The following is a 23401-nucleotide window of genomic DNA, read 5'->3' on the forward strand; positions in this document are numbered from 1 at the left end:
AAAATTGCTTTTTGTCTTTAAAGGAGGAAGGAAAAGTACCTTTTACTTCCTACTTTAAAGACCCTGGTTTTCCTCATATACTTGAGGAAAATCTATCATATTGATTTTATAATGAAACTTCAAAGTGGTTTTGAGATTGATTTATGCCAAGCTTTTGTTGATATGATAGTTCCCTGTGCAGAATGCGTTGGAAAAATACAAAAAGTAACATTGTTTCAAGTGAGTGTACGTTAACAAAAATTTACTGGACACCTGTTATTATCACGTTGCAGATAACTAGAGATGAAGTTGCCACAAAAATATTTGGATTTTCATTGATAAGGCAACCAATGCTGAGGAAGATGTATTGTCAGCATGAGACCATAGGGACCAATAAGCCTTCAAAACCATATTTTCTGTTTACTTACATCTAAGTACTTGAAAAAGCAAATAGTTCCGAACTGTCACTGAACTTTATACAAATGCACTTTCTGTGCTTTGGCTTGATAAAATTAAGAATTACAGCAGCCTGCTCTTCTTGAGTAATGCAGTTCCTTATATAAAAATAGTAAGAATTCTTAAAATCCATCCCTTCATTGCTTCACCTGACTTCTTTAGTGCATAAGCTCTACAGAGTTGCAAAAGAAATGCAAAGTTTATTTCCTGATTTCTACCCATTGTTCTCCAGTAGAAGAAAGATTTTTGTGACAGCTCTACATTTTCAGTTAATCAAGGAAATTGCACTGAACTGGTATTGCCTTCTCAACCCACACTGATTAGGCAAGGAACATGAATTTTTGCTGCACTTTCTTTCATCTTGTCAAAAATTTTTGCATTGTAAGCACTGTGTCAACACTTTAAATGAAAAGGATATGGCTTCAGTATGCATCATGAAACAACTGTTCCTGCTAAATTTGATCCACAACTCTCACTCATTGTTGTCTCATTTTTATACTTCCATTGCCATCACTTCACTTGAGAAAAGTGATAATGTGACTGAAATTAGATCTGTTCCAGGCAGTAAGAGCTCCTTTTTTGACATAAGGAAATTATCCAGCTTTTTGGTTTCATTGAGGCTCTGTGTTGTTGTTGGGAGGGTGGAGGGATTGAGCCCTGTAGGCTGTCGCTTATGTATCACCTGTTCCTACTTGATACAGTTATATGTGAAAAATGTTTTCTGCTAACCAGGGTTGGGGAGAGAAAAAGAGAACATTGCTTAGGTTATTGAAGCAACTTCTGCTGAAATTAATGTGAATATTGTTTTAGGTATGTTCCAGTAATAAATGATAGTAATCATCTTTACTGTTATATAATATCTACCTTTGTTTTGGGAATTCTTTAATGGTATTTTGTGTATATAATGATATTCAATGTACATTAAACTCACAATATAGCAATTTCAAAAGAACCAGCCCTGAGGAGTGCTGTAAGCAGACCACCATCACTTTCACAGAATTGAACATGGAACCAGAAGAAAGAAAAGTGCTAAAAGTATGATAGCACTATAAGAGGGAGTGTTATAGTGCAAGTTAACATTTGCAGATCCCATTTTAAATTCTTGTTTCCTTGCTTCTTTTTTTATAGTTTTTAATGCCTAAAACATCTGGGCTTTACTTATAAGTTTGGTTGGATGGAGAGGCATTGCCTGGCCTGAAACTCCACCTGAACCTTTTTATATATATAAACCCCAAACATGAAGGGTATTACCTGTGAAGGCCAAGGTGACAGAAGATACTTGCTGATGTTAACACTTGAATTTCTCTAGATTGTAATATTTGGGAAATACATGTGAAGGAAGGAAGAGGAAAAGTTGGCTCTATGGATTTGGAATTGGACAATGAATGGATGCTGATTGGTTTGGAAGAGAGTTGGGAACTACAGATGCCAATTCAGAAAAGTGTGTGGAAGTATCTATAGACAAGTCCTGAAGCAGAAATTGAGACAAAGAGTGGAGAAACTTTGTAAGAGATGGGTCATTATTTAACCTGACTATCATATTTTGAAAGGAGTCTAAAAGCTTCACAGAGGCTTTGGAGCAGTGTCCCAGATATGGGAACAATATTCCAGGGTAAGATGGATATGAGATTTGTACAGAGTGAGTAGATGTGTAGAAGAAAAGTAACACCAAGAGCAGAAAAGAAAACTCAGCTTGCTTTTTTTTTTTTTTTTTTTTGTAGAGGAAGTAATATTTGTGTGTGTGGCTTATGCCAGGAGAGATTAGAAGTCGCAGTAATTCTTAATAGAGATGTGTGATCTTGCCTATAAAACTGTGACATCAAAGATGAGCTTAGGAGCAGTACTCTTTTTATGCAAGAAATAAGACAAGACTGAGTTTTAGTTGGATTGAAGTTCACTAATTTTCTTTGGAGAATTACCTGGAGATCGACATTTAAGGAATTGATGGTGGGTATTAGAAAAGTTGAAACTGTTTATGCAGGGCAAGGTTTCTCAAACTGGAAGATGGATTGCAGTATTCTATTGTTAGTATAGTTGCTAGGTCACCTCAGACGGACCAGACAGCTGTCTGTATCCGGTTTAGTACATTCATCTAAATAACTTTAAAGATAAACTTGCCAAATAACTTCAAAGAAGATAGGTTTGGGTGGTTTTAATAAAAATATTGGACACACAGGGGGAAAAGTTTGGCACAAAAAAAAAGTTCTCAGTGGAGAGGTGCAGATTATAGCAAGAAATGCTAATCTGAAATATAAGAACTGACTTAAAATTTATTCAAAATAGTAATCTACAACTTATAATTTAAAATTGATTGCATGGCTTTTTTTTTTTTTAGAGAAAACATTTTTTACATCCAAAGAATTGAAAACACACAAGGTTGAACTTTATGAAGCACACAAGGTTGCTTCATAAAGATTCAGTGCAGTAACTTATGTTCATCTGCCCAAAGAAATTTGAATTTCACTAATTGTAAAAACTTTGTGATTCTGGTTATATGAGAATAATAAGGATTAAATAATACAGCCATAACTAAACAACAGCAGTGGTTACAAAATTTATTAAAACTTTAGAAAACAACTATAATGAAAATGGAATAGAATTAAAAGTAATAAATGTTCAAAAAGATAACTTGCTTAATTCGAAAATATCAGATATTTACATGTTCGGTATTTCATATTTGGTATAATCTAGATTGCCAGGAACCAGACTGGTTCCTGGCAATCTAGATTATCAGCAAAGTTGTGGATAGGATTTCAAGTTAGTGGAAGCAGTTCATTGATATATAAAGAGGAAAAGAGTGGAAGAAAGAACTGAACCTTGGAGAATATCAGCATTCGTGGAGAAGTTAAAAGACGGCAAGCCATCTGTTGTCACCTATTAACTTGTGAAGGGATCTGATTGAGGTGTTTAAGGCTTTAAATGGATTGAGCAAACTCAATGCTGATCACATTTTAACTCTTGCTCAGACTCTACACAGGTGGAGACAAATTCGAATTGAGGAAGGATGGTTGCAGGATTGATGTGTAAAAATTTGCCCTCAGCCAGTGGGTAGTTGATTGTTGGAACAAACTTCCATCTTTTGTTGTGGAAATGGTATTTTTGAACAAATTCAAGGAATAACTGAACAAATTATTTGAGGGGATGGACAGGTGATGCAGATTTTTTTCCCCTTTTTCTTTTTCCTTTTTTTTCTGGCTGATGCTTCATAAGCTTGCTTTCTTTCATCATTTGCCACTACTAATACTAACTGCAATTAATAATTAATTTTGAATCCAAAATCTTTTTTCAAAGTCTTGCTAAGAATAAATAAGGTGCACCAAATCAGAACTGGCTTCTCATTTTTAATGCACTTCAAATGTAAGTGAATGTTACTGATAGCTATATATTTGTGTGGTTCAATGCTTCTGTACATTGCCATCTTTACAAACAAATTTGTATTATGGGTTATATTTATAATTATGTTAATAGTGGTATTTGTAGTAATGGTTAATTGAAATTACATTATCTCAAGTTTATATAACACTAAATTTTAAGCTTAAACTATATTTTAATAGTGTTTAGATGCATGTTTGATCTTATGTTTGATCTTCATACTTGCCATTGCTAATGTTTGATCTTATCTTAAACATTTGTGTATTTGTAGTGTTGCTGTGGGGTGGGTGCCATGCAGGAGGCAGGATCAGGAAACCATATAAATGGAATACTCCATTCAGAAAGAATAGCAATTTTGGATGCTGGGGCCCAGTATGGCAAGGTAACTTTAAGCGGTGAAATTTTTTTAATTGCATTCTTAAATTTTGTTGCATTTCTGCTTTTTTGATGGATATTATTTCTTGTTATTTTCAGATACATTGAAACATATGTTCAGCATCTTTGCCCATATCCAAATTATTGTGTAGTGTAATTAATTGTTTCTGTGATATTCTTCTCCTTAATCCTTCTCACTCTCTTCTTCCCCCAAAATCAGTTGTATTTAAGTCAAGATTTAAAGAAATAACTTATGTAGGCATCCATTTTTGTAGTTTTTCTCCCCAAGCTGCTCAGATTTCATTCTACATGCCCTTGTATAATTTCAAATGGAAGTTAACATCCCACTGACTGAATTATCTGACTAGTTTCTTCATACTTGCCATTGCCTATCTAAAGTGTGAGCAGTTTCTTATTTTGACTAACCAGTTCATAGACTTTGCATCAATATTGGGGTTGGACTTTTCCCATTGAATCTTATTACATTTTATTCAATTTGAAGTCATTCTACCAGTTAGTGCCATTGGCACATATATGTGCCATGTCTGCCTGCAGGATCTGGGTGAAAAATCACAAGTCCTGGTGTTATCTTTGATTTTGACTCTGGGCTTCATGGCCTCACCTTTTCTGCCTTCTTAGGCACTTTGAGACATCTGTCTGGCATCCAAAACATTCAGCAGTGTGTGTGTACATTCAAATCATTTAAATGGCTCCATAGTATGTGCAAATCAAGTTCTTGTTTTTTGTTCTCTGATTATCATGTACAGGCACAAGTAAACCGGTTGCAAATTCAAGTCTATATATTACCATGAAAAAATGCACAGTCTGTTGTGAACTGCAGTAACAAAAAAAACCCCTTCCTTTAATATGTTATATTGGCACAATGAATATGTACATTTTTCTGATCTCAGATCCCATTCTGAGACCAGAAAAATGTACAGCTGGTCATGAAATGTAAAAAAATGCCTGACCCACTGACAGGTCGATGAGATCTAAAATACTATTTGTTTTTTTGGGAGGAGATCAGGTACACTGGGATATGCTGGCTGATTCAGATGCACAGTTTGACTTCCCATATTGAAAAATATTACTTTATTATAAGGAAATGTTAGACTAGAGAATCAAGTTTCAGAGAAATAAAATAAAGTTTGAAATGATCTATAGATATTGTGTATTAAGCAGTTGACACCAACTGTGTTAAAGCATGTTGAATTAAAATAAATAAACACAAAACCAATTAAATAATTTAATATTACTCGGATAAAATGATGTAAAAATACTAATTACAATAAATACTATTTACAATAACTTACAATTTACAATAAATTATACAATAATAAAAGTGTTAAAACCAATAAAATACAATAAATTATACAATAATAAAAGCGTTAAAACCAATAAAATACAATAAAATATACAGAGATAAAAGCGTTAAAACCGAAGCTTTTGAAGGCATCCGCCTCCTTTTTCAACAGCACACTTTACCTTACAGCACACCCTTAAATACCTGCAGGCTCATGGCACTCCTCACGTGGTTCAGAAACACGTGCAACGTTCTCCTCATGTGTTACGGAACCGGAAATGGCTCGGGAGAGTGTCAGGCGGAATCGTTCATCCCATCCAAGGATCACTGCCTCAAAGAGGGGATGAATACATATTCCCCTGTCCCTATTGATAGTATTGTTCTCAGCGGAACAAATCCACAAGCTCTCGAGCCACTTGCGGTCCCAAAACCTATGCGCCCAATCAATGATAACCGCTTCGTCCGGGGAGATTTGATGATGCTCCTCCCAAAAATGCTCCGCCACAGCAGATTTTCCATAGTCTGTGTTCTTTATCGCACTCATATGCTCCCCCAGATGATCTTTAAAATGACATTTTGTCTCACCGACATAACATTCCCCACAATCCGGGCATTTGATACTATAAACGATCCCACTTATGGATTCTCTTGGTATGGGGTATTTACATGCATCCCTATTGATCATGGAATGTGGTGTGCACACATGGCTCTACAAAGAATGTCACCTTAAACAGTAGAACCCAGTTAAGTGTGGAGGACATTTGCAGTGGAGTGGAGCTATGCCTGTCAAGCACCACTATGATGTTTCGTAACACTATGTATAAGCAGGTTCACAGCGCAGCAATGGGCTCCCCCATTAGTGCGATTATAGCGAATTTAGTTATGGAGGAGCTCGAGGTTAGAATATTTGATGAAAGAGTGCTCCCCATGCGTCTGTGGAAAAGATATGTAGATGATACATTTACAATTATTCGGAAGGGGAGGGAAGATGAAGTTCTTAATTTTCTTAACAGCTTCTCCCCGTTTGTTAAGTTCACCTCGGAGGTGGAAGTAGAGGGTACCCTGCCATTTTTGAATGTGTTGGTCTATAGGGCAGGATCAAGGTTAAAGACTAGGGTGTTTAGGAAACCTGTGTGCCCAGGTCAGTATTCGCATTACAACACGGCTCAGACCAGCCATCACAAGAGTAGTGTGATTAGGGCATTAATAGACAGGGCTAAGTTCCATTGCAGCACCTCTGAGGACAGAAAGGAGGAATTTAAACGCTTCACAGCAGATCTCTTGAAATGTGGCTACCCCCAGAGGATCATAAATAAATATATTCAAAGAGAGCAGAGACAAGGTGAACCATTTACACCTGTTGCCACGGCATACATTCCCTATCCGGGTCTAACTGAGCACATAGCGCATGTGTTATGGAATTGCCAGACATGCTGTGTGCAGCTTCCAGGGCATAGGTTGCACACAGTTGTGTCTCAGGTAAAAGACCCCATACCAAGAGAATCTATAAGTGGGGTTGTTTATAGTATTAAATGCCCGGATTGTGAGGAATGTTATGTCGGTGAGAAAAAACCTCGTTTTAAAGATGGTCTGGGGGAGCATATGAGTGCGATAAAGAACGCAGACCATGGAAAATCTGCTGTGGCGGAGCATTTTCCATAGTCTAGGAGGAGCATCATCAAATCTCCCCGGACGAAGCGGTTATCATCAATCGGGCACATAGGTTTTGGCACTGCAAGTAGCTCAAGAGCTTGCAGATTTGTTCCGCTGAGAACAATACTATCAATAGGGACAGGGGAATATGTATTCATCCCCTCTTTGAGGCAGTGATCCTTGGACGGGATGAACGATTCCGCCTGGCACTCTCCCGAGCCATTTCCGGTTCCGTAACACATGAGGAGAACGTTGCACGTGTTTCTGAACACGTGAGGAGTGCCATGAGCCTGCGGGTATTTAAGGGTGTACTGCAAGGTAAAGTGTGCTGTTGAAAAAGGTGGCGGATGCCTTCGAAAGCTTCGGTTTTAACACTTTTATCTCTGTATATTTTATTGTATTTTATTGGTTTTAACGCTTGTATTATTGTATAATTTATTGTAAATTATAAGTTATTGTAAATAGTATTTTTATTGTAATTAGTATTTTTACATAATTCTATCCGAGTAATATTAATTATTTAATTGGTTTTTGTGTTTATTTATTTTAATTCAACATGCTTTAACATGGTTGGTGTGAACTGCCTAATACACAATATGAATATTCCCAACCCCGTAGGCCTATTTGAAGAAATTATCTATAGAGTTCAGAGAAATTGTGTTTATATAGAAAATACAGGGTGTCTCAAAAATATTGGTACAAACATTTAGGGGAGGTAGGTAACATCTAAAGGAATGTGAATCGCATAGGAACCCATAACCGGAAATGTCACCGTAAGTCGGTAGATGACGCTGTTCATCAGTTCGCGAGAGGGAAAATTTTACTCATTCAAGCAGTAGTCGGCGCACGAAGAGCATGCATCGATATACAAACTGTGAGCTGGCAGACATGCACCTAGTATATGGATTAGCAGAGGGCAATGGACGAGCCGCTCAATGAATTTATGGAGAACGCTTCCCAGACAGACATGTACCGGACCACTGTTTGTTTGCGCGTGTGCATCAAAATTTGTGATTATGGGTCATTCAGAGGTAACAGGAGTAGTGCGGGCAGACCACGTTCGACGCGAACTCCTGCCATGAAAGAAAGTGTGTTGAATGCTGTCCAGAATAATCCTACTACCAGCACACGTGCCGTTGCCTCTGCCTTAGGCGTGTCTCGTTGCAGTGTACAGTGTCTGGCACAACGATTCCTTACACCCCCTTTCATCTCCAAAGGGTTCAGTTACTGCTCCCCCAAGATCATCCTGCACGTGTGGCTTTTGCACAGTGGTTTCTCCAAGAAAGTGTTCCAAGACTTGAATTTTCCAGCCTATGTTTTGTTCACGGATGAGGCTTATTTCACTCGGGAAGGCTTATTCAATCATCACAATGCTCATGTGTGGGCTCACGACAACCCACACGGTGTGCGCCCCCCATGCGACACAACATCGCTTCGCAATAAATGTGTGGGCAGGTATGATCGATGACTGCTTAGTCGGCCCATACCTGTTACCATCCCACATGAACTCAGCTAAATATCGGATCTTTCTTGAACAAGTTCTACCTGGGTTACTTGACGATGTTCCAGCAAATGTGAGACACAACATTTGGTTTCAACATGACGGGGTGCCTGCCCATTATGGAAGGCGTGTTCGGGACCATTTGAATAAGCGTTTTGGGCGTCGATGGATTGGCCGTGGTGGACCCATTGCCTGGCCCCTACGCTCACCTGATTTATCAAGCCTTGATTTCTTTCTGTGGGGCCCTCAAATATATTGTGTATGAATCGCCTGTGAAGACAGAAATGGATCTCGTGGCGAGACTCGTCTGCGCTGCTGCTACTGTCAAAGAAACTCCAGATGTGTTCAATCATGTCTGCTAATCCATGCTGCGTCGGTGTCATGCATGCATCGCGTCTCATGGTGGAACCTTCGAGCATCTGTTGTAACATCATGAAATGCATCCATCTTGTACTCCATTGTTAATATTATGTCAAATAAATGTTTGGCAATAATTACTGTCTTGTGTCATTTCTGCTTCTTGTGCCTCTGCTACTACTTTCCCGTGACATTTCCGGTTATGGGTTCCTATGCGATTCACATTCCTTTAGATGTTACTTACCTCCCATAAACGTTTGTACCAATATTTTTGAGACACCCTGTATATCTGACAGAATGTGATAGAAAGATTTTGAACCAAAGAATATCAAAAAAGAGATGATGATTCCAGTTTAGGAAAACCCTGAAAAGGAATATCAGTCAATATATGCCCAAATACCACCTTTTAGCAATACAGGCATGTTTCCCTATGTGTCATGCTGCAAAGCACACACATAATGTCACATAAAACCCATTGGTTTATTTATCTTCATAGTAAAATTATAGTAATCTTATAATACCGTGATAAATCTGACTAAAAAATGAATAGCAAATGCTTAGAAAACGGTACTCACCTTGTATAAATCTGCAATAAATTTTTCGGTAGGTGGTGGCTAAATTTAGGTTGGAAGAAGCATTAAAAAGAACTAAGCCGGGGAATGGGGTGAAAATATTTTAAACAGATTTTGAAATGAGTGCAAGGAAGTAGAAATGCAGATCTCCAATCCTTTGTTGTCATAAAGAGGTTAAAAGACGTAAATGAAAAAAAAGAGACCACCGGTCTTCTCTCTTTTTTTCATTTACGTCTTTTAACCTCTTTATGTCAACCAAGGATTGGAGATCTGCATTTCTACTTCCTTGCGCTCATTTCAAAATCTGTTTAAAATATTTTCACCCCATTCCCCGGCTTAGTTCTTTTTAATGCTTCTTCCAACCTAAATTTAGCCACCACCTACCAAAAAATTTATTGCAGATTTATACAAGGTGAGTACCATTTTCTAAGCATTTGCTATTCAATTTTTACCTTTATAGCCGGGTGGGCAAAGTGCCTACCTGGCAACCCAAAGGTCACGGGTTCGAATCCCGCCTCGGGCTTGGATCAAAGTACTGCAAAAACCTTGGGAGGTGCATTATGGCCACAGAAGCCGATGCGCCAATAACTACCAAAAAAAAAAAAAAATTACCTTCATTTAGATTCTTTTGAGATTTAGATGACTGAGTTCTGAAAGACTATATGATTGAACAGCAAACAGTAATTTATTATTTCTAAAATATGATGTAAATAATTGCAAACAATTTCAATGTTTGTGTAGGCAACTGTTTCCAACATCAAACAAAACAGGATTATATAATAACAAGGGGAACAATTTTAATTCCTGAATGTCTGTGTAAATAAACTGATATATAACTATGCATTTAAACAATTTTGAGGAAAGAAGAGTAGCTCTCATTAAGCATTATTTTCAGTAGCAAACAAGATTGCCGAATGGCAATTTCTTCAAACTGTTATATTACAAGAACTTTGATAATATACATGGTGTGGTAAGTTCCCGAACTGGTGCAATAAAAAGAACACAAAGTAAAGGAGCTCAAAAATGGTTTTATTTTTATTCAAAGTAATCACCACCTTGATTGAGTGCACTTATTAAACCATTCTAAAAGTTTCTGAAAAGAGTCAGTGAAGGCATCCAAAAAGGATGATGTTCAGCTGAGCGGTTATGTTTTTCTTTATGTCCTCAACATTCTGAAATCTCTTTCCTTTGAGAGAATTTTTCACCTTGAGAAAGAGGAAGAAATCTGCTGGTGATAGATTGAGAGAGTTGGGTGATGGTTGATCTCTACAATACCATGTTTAGTCAGAAATGTCTTCACAAGGATCAGTTGCCTTTCTTCCAAAATTGCATCCTCACCTGGGAAACGTGCTTCAGTAGTTTTTGAAGCACCTGCCTGTAGAACACGGAATTGACACTCTCCTTCCTGATACAAATTCTTTGTGAATCACACCCTGTTTGTCAAAAATCATCAATGCCCAAAAGGTTCCTGTAAACAAAGCTTTTTGGGCTTGGTGATGTAAGTCCACTGTATGCTCTGATGCTTTGTTCTCTGGGTCATATTGAAACACCCAACACTCATCTCCAGTGACAATACATTTGAGGAAATTAGGATTTTCTTGACAAGTCAGAATGATATCTTTCCATGACGACACTCTTTGATGCTGCTTCTTCTTTTTATCAGTGAGGCTGTGTAACACATGTTTTGCACAGACATTCTTTTTTCCCTAAATCTTCATCTCTCTGGCATCCAAACATTCAGGTACACTGGGATATGCAGAATTTGACGAATTGTCTCCTTATTCATATCCAACTCATCAGCCATCATTCTGAGAGGCAAACAATGATCTCTTGCAGTTTTTAACATTTCATATGTTTCTGGTGCAGATTTTCCCAGTTTAAAGTAATTTTTGATATTCTTTTATTATACCATTGCAAAATTGTGACACAGAACATTAATCCTACTAATGAAACTGGTTGTTACTTGCAACCTTGTCAGCCTGCTGGACAGTCTCTGTACCACCATCTGTTGGAGGAAGCCATAGTCTGAACTACAATATACCATTTCTGTTTATTTTCAAAATCATCAAATATGACTGCAGTAGCACCAGTCTGGGAACTTTATTGCCACACATTGTATATCTGTCAGAGTCTAATGCAGCCGATATTTTCAAAGGAAATTGTTTTTTTGGCTTTTAATGTTTAAAACAGAAAATGCAAAAACTTAATTTTCATAGGAAAATTACTTAGAACAGTTGTCATTTATGTGCAATGTATGTGGCTATCAACCAATGTTCCATTCTGCTTTCTTTTTTTCTTTTTCTTTTTTTTAAAGCCATAGTGAAAGTAACTTCATAACTTTATTTGTTTCTAATTACAGTTATCTGAGAATGCACCTTTGCCTCAAATAAATAAGATTTATCTTATATCCTATAAAGGAATAAAATTATTGTCCAGTAATATTATTTGGTTTTTCTAAATTGCATTACTGTTTTAATTTTTTTGTACAAATTTTGATGTGTAACTATTACCATCAGAGTTTGATTTCATCAAACTATGTTTATCAGAACCATTATCCTCTTAAATTTTATTAAAAGTTTATTTTATAGATAACATCTGTACATTGAGCTATTCCTTTTCAGTTCACTTATAACTATGTAATTATGCAAAGGAAATATATATATGAAATATAAATTGTTTAGACATTGTTGAATATTTTATATTTATTATCAATTGCATTACCTACTTTTTTTTTCCTAATGTAGGTAATAGATCGGAAGGTGAGGGAACTATGTGTTGAATCTGTTATCTTGCCTTTGGACACACCGGCACAAAGTCTTCTTTCTCAAGGCTACAAGTAAGTTATATGTACGAGTCTGTCTGTCTGCATGCACTTGTGTATTTGGTTTTGTTTATGGTAAAATGTGAGGATGATATGGTTGCACTGAAAATGAAAAACCTACAGAACAGAGTTTGTTTGAGAGATATTGTTTTGGTTACTTGAACTATTGTGGCAAACTTTTCTCAGGTGTTTTATTATGGCCATATTGGCTACTTTTGCTTTTTTAATTACATAATGTGTTGCTGTTTAATATTTTAGTAAGCAAAATAGCAAGCATGTATTGCATTAAAGGCAGGGGAGGATTGGGAGCATAAAACTGACCATGTGCTGCACTAGTTAACATCATGTGATTTCCGGCAGTGCACCAACTGCACTCTGTAATTTCTGTGAAGGATGGAGGTTAATGACATAGTCTTGGAACATCTTATTGGATGAGGTTCATTTCTGACTAATTAGTGGCGTGACTACTCATAATTGTTGGATGTGGAGAACATCACCACAACATATTTGCAAAGTTCTCCAATGCCCACATGTTACTTTTTTGGGGAAAATCCATAGCAAACTTCATAATTAGACCAGTTTTCTTCTTCAAGGAGGTTTCAGCATGTGAAATATTGACTTTTATTAGTGAACATTGCTATGCTCTTCTCCAACATTGTGGTTCTTGCCCTTTAAGAGAGAGAGAGAGAGAGAGAGAGGATGTTCATGCACAACTGTTTTTATGCAAGATCGAGTTTCAGTACATATTGCTCAGATAGCAAGACATTTGCTTTGCACTACATTTGATGGTAAACCACATTTCCTTGAACTTTGCCAATGCTTGGTGCTTGCTATCTCTCTAGACCTTAATCCTTTTGATTTCTGGATTTTGTTTAAACTACACTAATATTTTGTTTAAAATATTAGTGTAGGTAAAAATATTATTACGATTTTGTATTAACCAATAAGTATTCTACCTACATTGATTAAACCCAAAAAAGGAATTCAACGATTTCATGCTGTTCATCTACTCCATCCACACAGCTGAAACTCCCAATACTTTTCAGCAAAAATGTTTTCTGTAATTTCTCTATTGAAAATTCCACAAATCTCTGTTAGCTATTACCAAAACAGGAAAATTGTTATATCAGGTCTGAAATTCTACTAAGCCTTTTTAGTTTATTCCCAAAGATCTATTTCATTTTCTGGATTTTTGGAGCATATGTGGTTTGTGCATGGTAGCTGATTTGTTTAGTTAAAATGTCTGCATACTCTCACATGTTTAGGTTGAAAGAGAAAACGTTCTTGAGAATTATTGGCAAAAAGAACTAGGCCTTTGTTGCACCAGCAAAAAGAGAAAATATGTATGCAATGTATATCCACTCATGTCATTGCTTTCCACAATCAAAATATGCTATTCTGAGTCTACTTTCCTCTTAAATCTCACCAGAACATCACCTATGCCCACTCCCTAGGAGCAGTTTATTTTAGTGCTCAATAACAAAATAACAAACATGCAAACTAAACAAACTTCATGATTTTGAAAGAATAGAATTTGAAGTCAAAGTTTAAGAATAGTGAGTTGTTTATGATCGTGTGCAGTTAATGGTTAGAGAAGAAATTGGCTGCCCAATTATAAAAAAGTAAATGCTGGAGGATAAAGGAGGTCTTAATTAAAAGGTTTCCATACCAGATTGCTTTAAATGCCTTTGAATGCCAAGAACGATGGTTCAAACTGTGCCAAACTCTCCTGCAAAATTTGCCTATGACTGGGTTGAGTCTTACCCAGTTTATTGAGTTCTTGTGGATTGATAATGATGAAATCCATATTTGTGAAAGTTGGTCAGCAGAAGGCTCAAGATGGTAAGAACTGATTGTTCAATTTGATTGGTTCTATGTTGCTTTTGAAATGTTGAAGTAAAGGTAACTGTTTAATAAATTGATTTTAGAAAAAAATTCTTTCTCTTTTTGGCATTTTTTAAAAGTTTAATGTTCCATGGCATTGCACCTTAGTGTTTTCTTTGCTTGTGGTTTTCTCTTTGTGTTCATGGAGATTTTCAAGGCATTCATAGCATGGATTCAACAGATAGCTGTAGAACTCACAAAAATTTAAGTATTATTAGAATATGTTTAGTATTAGTAGTGGTAGATGATGCAAGAAAAGCAAGCTAATACAGCATGTGCCAAAAAAAAAAAAAAAAAAAAAAACCACCACTTCCCATATCACCTGTCCAACCCCTCTAATAATTTGTCTAGTTCTTCCTTAAATTTATTCAAACTTCCCACTTCCACAATACGTGATGGAAGTTTGTTCCATCAATCAACTACCTGCTGGCTGAAAGAAAATTTCCACACATCTGTCATGCAACCATACTTCCTCAATTTAAATTTATGCACCTTCATGTACGAATCAGTGCAGTATGACGATTGTGTCTCCTGTATGTTGTCTGAGCAAGAGGAAGTATGCTGTCAAAACTTAGCTTACTCAATCCATTCAAAGCCTTAAATACCTCCGTCAGATCTCCTCCATAGTATATTTGCTATAGTGGCTCATATAGTATCAGAATGCATATGATGTGACATAAAGACATAATACAGATTATCAGTCATGGTGTTTTATTCGGGATTTCAACTTCAGTACAAATTTTTCAGTAGGTGTTTCATGACATAATCACTTCCTATACATGTATGCAGTGGCACATCACAAAAGCAAGTCCCGTGCCTGCTTATTTCTTGGTATCAAACAAAGTCTCTTGCTACATTTTGCACTTGTTACCACTTGTCCAGCTTTATGTATATTTCTGTGATGTACTTCTAGTTCCCCATAGATTGAAATGTAGGCCTGCTGAATACATCGTATCTAAATATATTCATAAGTGATGATATTTTATGTAGCTCATGTATTCCACTGTTAAAATTGACCTCACTGTCACTGCACTGGTGAAAGCTTTACTGTATTATGTAATCAGTAGATTATTAAGATAGCAACATGTTTTCTAGTGATGACTTTTTATGGTAGTTTAGTGAGCTATGAAGGACAGCAATAGAAGATGTTTTTTTTTACACAACAGGGGTGTTTTTTTTAATGTGATGCATCAAACTGTAGTTGCTGTGGTTTTAATGTTAAATTTATTTGTTAACTGTGAAAAAATTCTTATAGGTTGCCTGCACCACGAAACTGACAGGATGCCGCTTTTAGCTGTTTGCATACTTATCATAGCCATTATTACTAGATCATCTCACAGGAAACATTTCCTGTGAGATGATCTAGTAATAATGATTCACTTATATGATCATTTTTGATCAACTCTTACTGCCTTAATTAGTAGTAAGATTAACTTTTATGGTCATTTTTGATTAACTCATACATTTTTCATTCAATAGAGTATGAATATGTGCAATATGATGGTTGTCGATCATCTCTTGCACCATTAAATAACAATGACAATAAACTTCCCTTTAACACGTTTGTTGCTGGAATGCAAACTTGCATCCAAATGAACTGCAATTATTGTGCCCCAGCACAAATATGTGTCCATTCAGTTGTGCTCAATAAATGAGCATTGTGAAAAGAAAGGCACATAAAATGAACAACTGAGTGATATTGAGACACTGATTGAACCATGGGTTGTTGCATTATGGCTGAGATTTTACATAGTGTCAATCACTGTCTAGAGAACATTCTAAAAGCTGTACATTTGGTTCAGAGTTTCATATGTTTTTGCTTATGTTGAAGTTATTTTTTTCTTTGCTTATGGTGAAGTTGTTTTATCTAGCTTAGTATTTTTCACAAGAAGAAGAGGTAAAATTTTTTTGATGATTATGCTTGCTGAATTTTAATTATTTAGTTTGTGTGGGTATGTGTACTGATAAAATTTTGTGTAAAAAGTGTTTTCCTATAAAATTTTACCCTAAAGGGTTATTATAATGGATTCACAGCCTGGAACATCCATTGATGTTAGAATGCTACGAACAACAGATGCTGATGTTACTTGGAGTGATGATTCTTCACAGATGAAATTTATTTACTAAAAAGCACTGCCTGTTTGTTGTGGCGCACCACAGAAATACCACAAGGCACACATAAAGGACTCTTGCAAATATAAAAGGCAGCAAACATGTTATCTTAAATGGGACTAAAGATTAGGATTAAATGAGAAGTCAGTTCATCTAGAGTTAGATTTTTTTTTCAGCTTGAAGAAACAATGAAAATGAACTGGAAAATCATAATTGGGCTTTATTAGATGTAAAGGAAAAATTTATATTATGCATACATTACAACAGGAGATTTTTTAAAGCATGTATAAGATTATGATTAAAGAGGCCTATGCACTCCAGATTCATTACTACTAAAATTAAAATTACAGTTGCTCGGAGCGAAATGGATACAAAAATATAGATTGTAACAGGTTTAATGATAGGAAATATACATATATTAGATTAGATACATAAAGCTTTCGGTTATCTAGTTAACCTTCTTCAGTTGATATGAAATGACAGTTAGAATGGAGGCATGTACTGCCAATCTGGTATGTGAAGCGCGTGGCTAATTGTTTGAGGTTGAAGCCTGTGGTTGTGATGTATGTGGATGTGGCCAGCGCTTGTCAAGGGACAGGATCGTTGCTTCGGTGATAGAGTGGACTTGACAACCACTGTTCCTGTTCACTGAGGTATTGGAGCATTTGATGTTTAACGATTCCAACCAGGCGCGGCGCAGATAATGGCGGGACTTATCCACAATCACGACATTGCGGTGTGGGTCAATGTCGTGGTGGATTGCCCAGCTGTGCTCGGCAATAGCTGAGTGCTCCACATCCGCTAAGCGGATCACTCTTTTGTGTTCGGAAAGGCGTTTTTCAAGCCGTCTCCCAGTTTCCCCGAAGTAGCAGCTAGTGCAGTCACGGCAAGAGATGCGGTAGACCAATCCGCTTTGTAGTAGGGTGGGGACAGGTGTTTTCACTTTGGAGACGAGTGATCGTAATTTCCTCCCTGGGAGTTGCACGCACTTTATCCCATGTGATTTTAAGATTCTACAGCGCCTTTATCCCATACTTCCCAAACCTATCACAACAGGTCTGTAGAATCTTAAAATCACGTGGGATAAAGTGCATGCAACTCCCAGGAAGGAAATTACGATCCCTCGTCTCCAAAGTGAAAACACCTGTCCCCACCCTACTACAAAGCGTATTGGTCTACCGCATCTCGTGCCGTGACTGCACTAGCTGCTACTTCGGGGAAACTGGGAGACGGCTCAAAAAACGCCTTTCCGAACACAAAAGCGCGATCCGCTTAACAGATGTGGAGCACTCAGCTATTGCCGAGCACGTCAAGGCAACCCACCACGACATTGACCCACACCGCAATGTTGTGATTGTGGATAAGTCCCGCCATTATCTGTGCCGCGCCTGGTTGCAATCGTTAAACATCAAATGCTCCAATACCTCAGTGAACAGGAACAGTGGTTGTCAAGTCCACCCTATCACCGAAGCAACGATCCTGTCCATTGACAAGCGCTGGCCACATCCACATTCATCACAACCACAGGCTTCAACCTCAAACAATTAGCCACGCGCTTCACGTACCAGATTGGCAGTACACGCCTCCATTCTAACTGTCATTTCATATCAACTGAAGAAGGTTAACTAGATAACCGAAAGCTTTATGTATCTAATCTAATATATGTATATTTCCTATCATTAAACCTGTTACAATCTATATTTTTGTATCCGTTTCGCTCTGAGCAACTGTAATTTTAATTTTAGTAGTAATGTATAAGATTAGTGATGTTTTTACTATTACAGTAAAAAGATATATAGGTACTTTGCTATAATCTTAATACAATCCATCGTGTGACAACTAATGTTAGCTCATGTTGGCTTCACTATTCATGAATGATAGCTGAGCATTTCCTGTTCTAGGTACATATTCAAATTAAGTTACAATTTGAAAGAAGAAAATATATCTTCTTTCTGGGAATTTTAGGGGAAAAAGTTCAACTGGCTCAAAAGTTTTTCCAAAATGATAGGCTAATTGGCTCAAAAGTTTTTCCAAAATGATAGGCTAATTGGCTCAATACTTTACCAAAATGATACACTTTAATATAAGGTAAAAATAACAATAAGTTGAGCTCCATATGAAAATGAAGGTCAGGCAGGATGCTGGGTTTACTGATAGCATTAAAATAGCTACCAAGACTATGTAGTGCTTATGAGTGGCTATCATTCCTGTTAGAGGATGAGTTGTTAGAATGAGAGCAAAAAATTATGATACACTTTGCCAAGAATCAGTACTTCTGCAGATACATTTTAATAGCAAACAAAAATAACTATTAAAGGAAGGTGGGGCAAACTCTATATCAAAGTAAGGGCTTGCAATACCTAATTTACCAAAGATGGCTCCCAACAATGACAGTGTAACATTTTGTGAAACTAAAAAAATGTCATTGATCACAGTTTGCACAACAGCATTGCACTGTCATTACTCCTGATCAAGTGAAAATGCCAAACAGCAATGTACCTCAGCAACAGTAACAACAACAGAACATGGTAGTTTCTTCTCACAGGCCTCAAAAATCTCCCTGTAGATCAACTGCAGAATATTCCCCCTATCCATGAATCACAGCAACTTTTTCAGTGGTCCACTTTTATCAAGTTGTCTGTTACTTTTAATTTCTTTTCCGAAGACAACAATTTTTCTTCCCTTGTTCACAGTTAAAAAAAAAAACAGTGGTTGCAATATCAGAATTGACCAGTATTGGCCACAAGGACCTGGAATAATAGATATTATAATCATTAATCCTGTCAGAATAAAATCACTCTGCTGACAAATCAACCAGAAACAAGTGTTCCCCCCCTTCCCCAGAAAAGATGTTCAAAGCTTTCATTGTATAGTTTGTAATTTAGCTGCTTGAAATTTATGTGATTTTCATAAAATAGTTATCCTACTTAAAATCAAACCATTTTAAAATAATTACCCAATTATAGATCAGAAGTGTATGATGAAACGTTGAAAAAATAACTGATGCTCCTACAGGTTGGTGCACAAAATGTTGACAGATTTTTATCAACAAAACTGAAATATGAGTTGGATTTTGCTTAAAGTTGTTAGTAGTCAGCAGTAGTTACTGGAAAATTCAGTAAAGCAGTAGTAAGTTACAGCACTTTACATGCTTGTGAATACCATATGCTCCCATTAGTAAGCAAATGGCAGAAAAGTTTCTCCTTACAATCAAGCAGAAGGCTCGAGTTGTACTTTGTTTTTCCAAAAGGGAGTGTAACTGCTATGCAGAAAATTTTCAGGTTTTTTTTTTTTTTTTTGACACTTTTTCAGCATCACTAACAAGAAACACAATATTTCATTTATCCTGAGTTTTAAGAGGAAGGCATAAAGGAATGTAAATTACTTGAAAATGAAAAGGAATGACCTGACCATAAAGGAATAAAAATGACCTCACAAGATCGGTGTTCATTCTCTAGAAAATGTTGAAGTTCTTCAAGTTACAGTTCAGGGAATCAACAAGAAAAGTAGCTTGTGAACTTGGAATATCTTGGAATTCTATTCAACGAATAGAATTCCAAGATATTCCAAGTTCACAAGCTTCAGGCGCCTCCGTAGCCAGGTGGGAAGGAGCAGCAGTGCGTAGCACATGCTTCTTGATTAGACCGGGGTTCGAGCCCGTCACCACCAAATACGGAGGATGCGGAAAGGTCAAGGAATGACCACCGCATATCCTGGAGCAATATGGCCTTAGTTGCTAATGCTCCTAAAAACCAAACAACAACAACAACAACACAAGCTTCAATTATATTTGAAAATATTTCCATACAAGATATATCCCACACAAGAGTGCTGCCTAAACTTCCTGAAAAATAAGTAGAGAATTAATTTCTTCAGAGGGAAGAAATGCTGTGTAATACATATTTTCTCCCCTCTTTTGGAGAATGAAGCTTAATTTTCATTTGAATGGGACAGTCAGTTGTCCTGTCAGGCCATGTCTTAATTGGACCCCTCCTCAATGAAACTTAACTCGCGTATCTGTATATGTTTCAGAACCACTCTATTGCAGCTCATGGCAAATACTTCCTACTGATACTCATTAGTTTATGTAAGATGATATCCATGTCACTTTTTTTTTTTTTTTTTTTTTTTTTGCACAATTTTGTTCCTCTCATATTGTCAATGCTCTTCTTCAGGTCATCACATCTGAAGGAATTTCTGGTTACCTCTGAGTACAGACTTAAACCCGTTTGACTTTTTCCTGTAAGATTTTTTGAAAAAGAAGTTGTTCCTTCCATAGGAAACCTGCTACACTCATGGGATTGAAAGCCATGATTGTTTTAGTGGTGTCAAAAAATTAATGAAGACATCTTGTTGTGTCATTACAAACATTGGTGTATGCTTTCATGAACTTGTTTGTCAAAATGGAGGACACATTGAATATATGGTAAAATAAGAATATTCTTCCATGAAGCTGAGTGTGAAAATTCTTAATGCTTGTAACAATTAACAAATAAATGAAATATTTAAATGTGTCAACATTTTGTGCACCCCTGTGTATTATCATATTTTAACAAGAATGTGCACAGTAATTTTATAACAATCAGGCAGATTTCAAGTGGCTGAACTATAATAAGGTGGTGGTCCCCAGAAAGAGGACAGCTTAGCCAGGTTAAGTAAGCACTCTATGGACATGGTTCTGTCAACAGTTTGGCTGCATCGTTCAAGCTGCTTAGCTGCAGCTTGTGGCATGTGATTCCATCAGTGGTTGAACTAGTGAAGTTCAGTATTGCCTTCAGCCATAGATGTCTGTCTGCGATCTCAGTCTGAGCTGCTTTATCAATGTAACAAAATAAATAATTAAAAACCAATTTAACACAATTCAAATCAATTTAATGCAATTAAAAATTAAAAAGAATCTAACGAAAATATTCAAAATGATTTTCCTTCCTGAAGCCGACAATGCTTTTCGACCGTATGTCGTGATCACAGGAATGAAAATTACTGAATATGGTTGAACCTGAAACTTAAATAGTGATTATTTGTCTTCGCGCATGCGCGTAAAGGTCCACGCATCGGAGATCAAATATGGCCGCTGAACATTAACAGCATTCTCGTGTAATTTAATTTCTACAGTTTATGCAATTAATAGTCGCGTATAATTATGTTGAATATTAAGTATTTTGACCTCGTTAAATAAAAAAGTATGTTTTTCATTAATGGCATGAAAGGCTAATTCTGACGCTGCTGAACGAGAAGCACAAACTGAGGCTTCATGTTGATTTACACGAATATTCAGAGAAAATTTAGAGAACCGAGTATCTCGGTTCTTTCCGCGTTTGCAACACAAATTAATGATCTGGTATACAACATTTCTTGCGGTGATTGCGACTTGTCTTACCAAGGTTCAGCGCGATTTATTTTCTCTGAATATTCGTGTAAATCAACACGAAGCCTCAGTTCGTGCTTCTCGTTCAGCAGCGTCAGAATTAGCCTTTCATGCCATTAACGAAAAACATATTTTTTTATTTAACGAGGCCAAAATACTTAATGTTCATCATAATTATACGTGACTATTAATTGCAGAAACCGTAGAAATTAAATTACACGAGAATTCCGTTAATGTTCGGCGGCCATGTTTGATCTCCAATGCGTGGACCTTTACGCGCATGCGCAAAGACAAATAATCACTGTTTAAGTTTAAGGTTCAACCCTATTCGGTAATTTTCATTCCTGTGATCACAACATGGTCGAAAAGCATTGTCAGCTTCAGGAAGGAAAATCGTTTTGAATATTTTCGTTAGATTCTTTTTCATTTTTAATTGTGTTAAATTGGTTTTTAATTATTTATTTTTTACTCTAATGTAAGTTTTCGATTTTTTCGTTTTAATTTCTGGAGAGTATCATACAGAAGTGTTCTACGTACTATATTGAGGTAAACTCCTCTTATTATTTTACAAATATTAAATTGTAATAGGCCGAGTAAGAGCCCATTTCATTCGATTTGGCACATACAGATTAGTTTTAATTACTACAAAATGTCATGGTTATGTTGTTGTTATTTGGTTTTTAGGAGCATTAGCAACTAAGGCCATATTGCTCCGGTGATATGCGGTGGTCATTCCCTGACCTTTCCGCATCCTCCATATTTCGTGGCTCACGGGCTCGAACCCCGGTCTAATCAAGAAGCATGTACTACGCACTGCTGCTCCTGGCTACGGAGGTGCCTGGTTATGTTGTAAATATGGCTAAGGACGAATAAAATGCTAGTAGTATTTGCTTGGAAAGAAAAAAGTTATTTCTGAAAGATGTAAAAAAAAAAAAATCAGTAACACACCCTTTATGCATTCCATATTCCTGAATGATCATGTTCAAATCCAGCTTTGTTTGTTTGTTTGTTTTCTTCTCCTCACAGACACATTTTTACAGAAAAAAAAAAAAATAGTCCATAACAGAAGTGTCCCCAACAATGTGTCCAAGTCTTTGCTCTAGAAAAAACATTCCATATGCAGTCCACTCAGGAGAAAAAACATTAGACTACACTAAAATTAAATTTCCATTAATATACAAAAAATAAAAGTAAATAGTATTAAGACAAATTAAAATATTAATACAGGAAAATTAATATTAGTTTATATCTGCTATGCTGCACACCTAATGCTCAGTTAATATATGCAGTGCCGTCCTGCATTAACTCATGTAACTTTCCATATTCATTTAAATTTGATTGATTTGATGAAATATGAATAAATACAGTTACTATACATACCTGATAAACTAATTCTGCTTAAAAAATTTATTCAAAGAAAACTTATGAGTTGCCATCTTATTTTCATCGTAATGAATTCTGTAGTAAGTATTGACATCATGAAGGCCCCTGATAACATTCTGCTTCTTTTAACATTGGTATCAGAATCCTCTATGACTCCTTGCGCCTCTTCCAACTTCTTTGTGATTTCGCAAACTTTCGAAGCTCAGGATTATCGAAGCGGATATTGGTGATTTCATCATGACTATCATCCCTTTCTTTGTTTTGC

At 36.5% G+C, this 23401-nt stretch overlaps 1 protein-coding gene across 3 annotated transcripts in view; it reads left to right on the plus strand.

Moving 5' to 3' along the window:
- bur (GMP synthase burgundy) overlaps positions 1–23401 on the plus strand; it is a 182154-nt gene that overhangs the window by 39561 nt on the left and 119192 nt on the right. For all 3 annotated transcript variants that reach the window (XM_090372708.1, XM_090372709.1, XM_090372710.1), the window contains exons 2-3: positions 4079–4189; positions 12313–12404. In XM_090372708.1, coding sequence (XP_090228834.1) covers positions 4079–4189; positions 12313–12404 — 203 coding nt within the window. The remainder of the gene's footprint in view (positions 1–4078; positions 4190–12312; positions 12405–23401) is intronic.

This window comes from Mastigoproctus giganteus, chromosome 4 (genome assembly GCF_048544385.1).
Source record: "Mastigoproctus giganteus isolate SK-2022 chromosome 4, ASM4854438v1, whole genome shotgun sequence".
Taxonomy (NCBI): Eukaryota; Metazoa; Arthropoda; class Arachnida; order Uropygi; family Thelyphonidae; genus Mastigoproctus; species Mastigoproctus giganteus.